We start from the raw sequence: 7,521 nt of genomic DNA, 5'->3' as shown, positions 1-7,521 counted from the left end.
TACTACTATAGAGTTACTAGGGGGTACCTACTACTTGCCCCCTTGCCTTCTATTACTATTTCCCTTATAACCCAGAACTAATTTAGCATATTTTAACTAATAAGCCACTAGGTAACTGCCTTAAGGCCTTTTTATATTAAGAGTAGTGTATTATAGTTCTCTATGCCAGCTACTAAAAGTATTATTTCTTAATTAGTATGTAGGGGGCATAGCAGTATTATATGTTTTAGTGTCTGTCTTAGCCAGCTATATTTACATCTTAGGCTACCTACTAGGACACCCACCTAGTAAAGCCAATCTTTTAGTCCTATTATTTCTGTTCTTAAGAGTATTGCTATTATATTTTCTGCCTTTATTAAGCCTTCTTAGAGCCCTTAGGTATTTACCCCCTATAGCATTAACTATACTATAGCTTAGGTTCATCTTGCCTAAGTTAGCCTCTATACCTTTAACTCCTATTTACCTCTCTAGCGTTAGTCTAACTAGTATTATATTACGGTAGATAGTTTCCTAACGTTCTTATATATTCTACTTTAGCTCCTTTTTCTATCTTACTATTATCTTTGCTAACCTCTTATACGTCTCCCTTTCTTCTCTATATAGGCCTAGGCCCTAAAGCAGCACTATTCTTCTTCTGCTTTTTTTACCTATTTCTCTAATATCTCTTCCCTACTTTAGGGTTGTTAGTTTATTCTCCTACAGGGCACCCTAAGGTCCCTCTATAGTTTACTTAGGCGTGTCTTAATATACTTTATAACATTAGAGTTACGTTTATTTTGCGTTCTTTATATTATAGCGGCTTTAATATATAACTATAGGGGGGGAATATTAAATTCCTTCTTAAGCAGTACTATAGCCGTTCGCTTATACCCGCCTGTAATACTCTAAAGGTAGGCTGTCTAGACCTTTTAAAGTAGTTTAAGGAGTAATTTAGGGGGGCCCTTTTTAGTTTCTCTAATGGCCCAAATACTGGATCTATATATTATAGTTGGCCGGACAACTGCTATATATAGTAGGCGTGACCTCTAGAAGTATAGACCCTATATAGAGTTAATAATCCTAGATAAAGCGATAAACTGTGCTTAGCCTTTACGGGCCGCTTATGCTATATATACGCTCTACTAAAGCTTACTGTCTACTTATACTCCTAATACCCTTAGGCCCTAAACTAGTTAACCCCTAAAGCCTTAAATATAAATTATATGCTAGAGATCTACAGATTAGTTGCGTTTTCTTATAAAATAGATTAACTGGTATTTCTTTAGTAAGAATTAAACTCTATAACGTTTTACCTATTCTATATAAGTGTTATAGGCTTTCTCTAGTATTCTGTAATTCTTTACGGCTATTGGCCCGTATATAATTAGGTTTATATTATTAATAAAGCCTATCCCCTAGGTCGCCCCTTCCTTAAAGGAGTTAAGTAGGTTGCTTATAAAGAAAAGGAAGAGTATAGGTAAGAGGGGTAATCCTTATGGTATTCCTATTACTACTGCAATAGGGGGGCTCTAGTATCCGCTAAAGACTAGTAATATTTCTTTCTAGCCTATAAACCCTTAGATAAATTATATAATCTATTCTAAGAAGCCCTTTGCCCTAAGGATATATAGGAGACGCTTATAGGGTATATTATTGTAGGCACTACTAATATCTAAGCTAAGCATTAATACTATAAAGTCCTTTCGCATCGCCTATACAGATTTAATAGTGGTAGCGAGTAGCGTAAGTGCTAATAGTGTTAAGCGGTTCTTTTTTGCCCCTATTTAGCTTTATAGTAGTAGGGCGTATTCCTCTACTATATCTGCTATGCGTTTCGCTATTACCCTTTTTAAGATCTTACTAAGGGTGTTTTTTAAGGTAATAGGGTAGTAGCTTTCTAGGATTAAGTAATCTGCTTTACCTTCTTTTTATAGAATAACTGTTATTATAGATCTTCCAAGTTATAGGTAGTAGCCTATAGCAAAGCATACTCTAGCTATATCTATAAGCTAAGGTGCTATAAGTGGCCCATAGGTTTTTAGGGCCTTATTTAGAATCCCATCTAGTCCTAGTACTATATTATTTAAAAGGCGGCTAATAGTTCTAGCCATTTCCTCTATTATTATGTTGCTGTTAACCCACAGGCGAGTTACTAGTGTTTTACCCGTGATATTACTAAGGTCTACTAGAGCCGGTTAAGGGAAGAACCTTTCTATAAGGATCTTTACCTTCTTATCATTATTATTTATAGCCTATAATTCTCCTACTCTTTATAGGGGTAGTAGGTATAGGTCTTCTGCTAGGCGCCCTACCTTTTTCTTTACCTATTTTGCTATAGCCTAAAGGCCCTTATTATAGGGGAGGCTTAGGTTAGAAGTATACTTATTTATAAACCGTCTCCAGTTATTCCTTACTTCTTTTTTTAGGGTATTCTTTAGCTAGTTTCTTATATCTTTATATTGTCTCTCGTCTTTAGGGTTATAGCTGCTTATATATTTCCTTCTTACTTATTATTAGCTGGCAACTAGAACTGCGCATTATATAGACCATATATGTCGCGCGTAGGGGCCCGGTTTTGAGATCAGGTAGTGCTCTTCTAGCCTATTTTTAATTGCTGCCTAGATCCTTTCTAGTCTTTAGTTAATTTCCTTAGGGGTGGCTAATAAGCCTCGCTCGTTTAGTATTAGGTAGATTTCTTTTAGGTTTTAGAGTTATTATTTAACTACATTAAGGAAACTATTTATCTTAAGCTTCCTTATTACATATCTTTTTTTATTTAGTTATGCTTTAGTATTTAGGTCTAGCTATATCTAAATAGGGATATAGTCTAGGGTAAGTGCCTATTTTTCTTTAGGGTTATACCTTTTAAGTCTCTAGTATAGGCCTTCNTCTATAAATATAANGTNAATTATNCTTNTAGNGGTNCCTTATTNCNATATAATTGCTCCTAGGGGGGTAGCTAGCTTAAGGCCCCAGATATCTATAGCTCTTAGTAGGCACTCTAACTGTTAATCTATAGTAATATAGATACCCCCCTATTATAGGTAGTAGAGGTTTATATCTCCTAGTAGGATAGACTCTATACCTTTAGTTTCTAATAAGCTTATTACTAATATAATATTCTCTATTTATAGGACCCCTTTAACCCTAGGGTTATACACATTAATAATTTATACCGGTCCCCTATATGTTTAAATTATTATAACTACAATATCTAGGTTAACTGCCTGCTATAACTATAAGGATAGGCTGATAGCCTTACTAATTATAAAGCACACGCGTATAGCTGCTTTTGGTTCGTATAGGAGCTAGAATCCTTAGGGGCAGTATATCGATTATATAAAGGTATTATAATATGGTTCTTATATAGCAAGGATATAATATTTCTCTAGGTCTAGACTATCTAGTAGGGGCCTTACAAAGCGGTGGTTTGTATTACCGTAGTTATACTATATAATGGATAGGTGGCAGACCCCCGGCGAGGGTCCTTTAACTCTCCTTTATTTCTTACTTCTTCTATTTCCACTTTCTTTAGGATATTTAGAGCTTCTATCTCTTATATCTATACCCTAGTTACTACTTATTTTATATAGAGCTTTCTATTCCTATATCTTATATTCCTATTAGCGCTTTTATATCTAAATCTATTATTATTACTAATTCTTCCCCTATTCTTACTAGTCGGCTATATACCCTTTATAGGTCGGCTGCGAATGTTATATTTACCGCATTAAGTCTAATTCTTAATTGTCCTGGTCTTAAGCCTACTATTGCTGTCCATAGGGGTCTTCCTATAGGGTATCCTCTCCCTTATATCCCCTATGACCCTTATATCCCTAATTAGTTTAGTAATATCGCACGGCGTCACTTCTAGCCCATTAAGGCTTGGGATAGCTAGCCTAGCCCTCTAGTATTAAAGGTAGGAAACGCTAGAAAGGCGCCTGCGTCCCCTTAGCTTATCGCCTATTATTTCTATTTATATAACCTAGCGTATAGTTATTCCTATAGCTATTAAGCCCTTGCCTTCCGTCTCCTATATTTAATACAGTCTTCTTTCTCCCACGCCTTATATATACTTTAGTGGCAGTTTACACATTTTATTTAGTCTTAATTTAAGCAATGTCTTATATTATAGGAGGCTATATAGTGGCCGCAGCACACCTATACTGCGTATATAGATTAGGTGTGTCCCTATTATATATAGCAATAGTATTATTCTAGGCGTAGTCTATAGTTATAGAGCCTTATATTATATATAAGGCCATTTATAATTATTCCTTTTTAAATAAGGAGTTTTTGTATTCCTAGTATATATATATTAATAATAAGGGAGCTATACATTCGTCTAGTGTCTCCCTAGCAAGTCTCCGGCGACCCTTATATCCTCTTATTATTCTTATTATATACTTAGTTTACATTTTCCTATTAAAGCTATTAGATTTAGGTGATTTTAAGTCCTAGTATAAGGTATTCCATTTATCTTACTATCTCCTATATAATTGCTATATTGTCTACCTAGCGTCTCTTTTTTACCCTAAGGCTTATAGGAACCGCTAGGACTTTAACTAGGTAATCTTTATAGAGTACTTTTATGCTAATACGTTCTCCTAGCCTATCCCCTGCCCTTACGGCTCATTCCTTTACCTATTAGTCCTTTAGGGTAACTCTAATATCTCCGCTCTTAAGGTGTTGGACTANAANAGCNTTATANACCTCTTTNNNTATCTTTATAAGGACTTCTNTTTCTAATTATCCCCTAAGCCCCTCTACTTATTCTATATTTGGTTATATTATAATTATATACCCAGTTATTAACTTAAGGGGGGTAGGTTCCCTATGCTGTAAAAGTATAGCTATGGCAGCCTAGGTGCGGTTTGCCGGTAAGGGGGAATTATACTTATTTTTAATTTTACTTAGCCGTTAGAGGATTTAATTAAGGGTTTACTAGAGGGGCGCCTAAGGTTCGCTAAACTGGCGGAGCCATTCTACTAGCTGTATTAGTTTATTATAGCTAACGGTTACTCCCCCATAATTTTAGATATTAGACACGTCCAATAGGCTTTATATTTTATTAGATACCTTCTTAATAGAGGTATTTCCGCTTTATAGTATGGTATTCACCCGTCTTTATTATAGAGGGCTATTGCTAGGCGTAGTTCTAGCGGTCGCGCGCGAGTGCGAGCCACCGTCGTTCAACGTGTGCCTCCCCTGCAATACATGCATCTCAGGGGGATTCTCTAGGTGTTTTTCAGGGTTCTTTTGGTTGGTTTTGGTCTTTTTAGGCCGGGTGCAGCAAGAGCTCCTTTTTCTTGATTAGAAAAGTATTTACCTCTTCTTGTTTTAATGTTTTTAAGTGGTAAAAATGATGATTTTGTACGGATGTACGGAGGTGACAATTAATATCTACACTAGCCTAAATATGCACTAAAATCGTGATTAATATAATATCTATTGCCTATTAAAAGAAGTATCTAATTGTTACCACAAAGACTCTTTAAATCAAAGCTCGAAATTAAGGCTTTAAATTAAAGCTTCAAATCGTGGTTTAAATGGGGCGATATTTTGATGAGGCGAATTTGACATTGGCGGTTTGGTACGTATGGCCCACCATATTGAAGTCCCTCCACTCGCCATCCTTCCAACCTCCAACATGACAGCACTCACAGACGAGCTCACCACCATTAACTCCATTTTTGACGACTCCACCCTCTTATCAATCTCTATAGAACCTGCAATTTGCATACTGCGCCTGCCTTTTCTCTCCTCCATTTCTATTCGCGTCGAATTTCCAGCGGATTACCCCGATGCCCCTCCCTCTATATTAGGAACGCAAACCGTAGGCAATGACGTACAAAAAGGTGCTGGAAATCAGGTTGTGCAGCTGGTTAGAGAAGTTCTAGCACAGGTATATAGGCCTGGTGAACCTTGCATTTTTGATCTATTGGAAGAGGTCCGCGGAGCACTAGAACAGGCTGAAGAGCAGGGTCATATCAATACCCATGATGCTTCTGACGAGGATCCCGCGGAGCACATCTACGATCTGGAACACACGGACGGGATAGATGATGCAGGCCCACAAGTGCCCAATCTAGGGGGAAGCGAAGAAGAGGAGCCTCCGTGGTCCCTTTCAGCACCGCTAACAGAAAAAAAATCTGTATTCCTCGCCCGCTGCGCTTCAGTCTCTTCTCCTATCCAGGCAAAGTCTTACCTCTCGCATCTCCTTACCAGTGACAGAAAGGTTGCAAAGGCAACCCACAACATCACCGCGTGGCGTATCCGCGGCGCAAATGATACAACATACCAAGATTGCGATGATGATGGCGAGACGGCGGCAGGTGGCCGAGTCCTACACTTGATGCAGTTGATGGATGTTTGGAACATTATGGTCGTCGTAACAAGATGGTATGGAGGAATACATCTAGGACCAGATCGTTTTAGAATCATAAATTCCGTAGCGCGGGAGGCGTTGGTAGTTGGGGGGTTTGTAAAGGAAGGAGAGGTGAAGAAAAAAGGTAAGAGGTGAGCAAACCAGGGAATAGTTGAGTATACCTCTAACGACCCTTCAACTACGTTCAGAAGTCTTGATGGGAGAAAAAAACATGCACCAACTCTTATTCATATCCTATTGTGCCACCACTGAGTTGATTGATCTAGTAAATAGAACTAAGTAAGATAACATCGCCATATAATTTTACCGGACAGCATGACTGATTCGGCACATCGAATTCTTATCAGCAATGAAACCGCTTACTGAAGTAAACCACTACACCAATTCCCCCTTAAACAAGGCCACCAAACAGACTCTACTTGTGAGGTGGGAGGCATGTGTCGGACGAACAAGTCACTCATAAGAACTCTGTCGATTGAAGCTGGCTCTAGAAGCTCTCTATATACACAAGGAAATGGTAGTAGACTAAGTCGGTGACTGAGTCGGTGACCGAGTCAAGGGGTAGGTAAGATGGCAAGAAACAGGGTGGTGGGTCATAAGGTGGTACCTGACAGTGACCTTGACGGTCGACAGCATGTAAGAGTAGGAAGATAAAGGACAGCCGTAGAGGGACACCTTCTAAATGATATGCGGACACCTCCCACTGATTGAGTTTAGTTCCTTCCTGATCAAGTTAGAATATTACCTGAATTTAAGTTGTTTGCGAAAATTAAATTGTTAAAATATAACTCTTATCCCCCAACCCGCCAGCGTCCCCACTCTAAACTTCGCAGTGGTTGAATTCTGTGGCTCTGATTGGCTGGCTCTTATCGATAACACGGGGACGAAATTTGGCGGTTAAGGGATAACTGCAACACCTCGATTGCGGCCGAGTGAACTTATTTGGGTGCTGATACCTCTGCTTGATATCTACGAACTGCCTCTGCGAGCACGCCCACCCGTAGTATACCCGGGTATTCTGTTCAAATGCTGATGGCTCGCGACGAGTCGATGTATTAACGAATAGAGCCAGCCGGGCGGCTGCGGCGGCGCTCAACAGTTAGATGGGGATAGGTAAGGCAAATGCGAGGTGATGTTTTAGGTATGGGGGCGCG

The 7,521-nt window shown here is 38.7% G+C and overlaps 1 protein-coding gene across 1 annotated transcript; it reads left to right on the top strand.

Annotated features, from left to right (window-relative positions):
• The first annotated feature begins 5,612 nt into the window (after positions 1 to 5,612).
• K441DRAFT_671920 (UPF0029-domain-containing protein) lies at positions 5,613 to 6,772 on the top strand. Its single transcript, XM_067650493.1, has 3 exons — positions 5,613 to 6,491; positions 6,556 to 6,646; positions 6,715 to 6,772. Exons 1-3 carry the CDS (start codon positions 5,630 to 5,632, stop codon positions 6,731 to 6,733), a joined length of 972 nt encoding a protein of 323 aa, XP_067496227.1. The 5' UTR covers positions 5,613 to 5,629; the 3' UTR covers positions 6,734 to 6,772.
• The last annotated feature ends 749 nt before the right edge of the window (positions 6,773 to 7,521 follow it).

Source organism: Cenococcum geophilum (genome assembly GCF_001692895.1).
Source record: "Cenococcum geophilum 1.58 unplaced genomic scaffold K441scaffold_112, whole genome shotgun sequence".
Lineage (NCBI taxonomy): Eukaryota > Fungi > Ascomycota > Dothideomycetes > Gloniales > Gloniaceae > Cenococcum > Cenococcum geophilum.
Note: the sequence above shows the minus strand (reverse complement) of the source record. Positions and strands in the feature narration are given on the sequence as shown.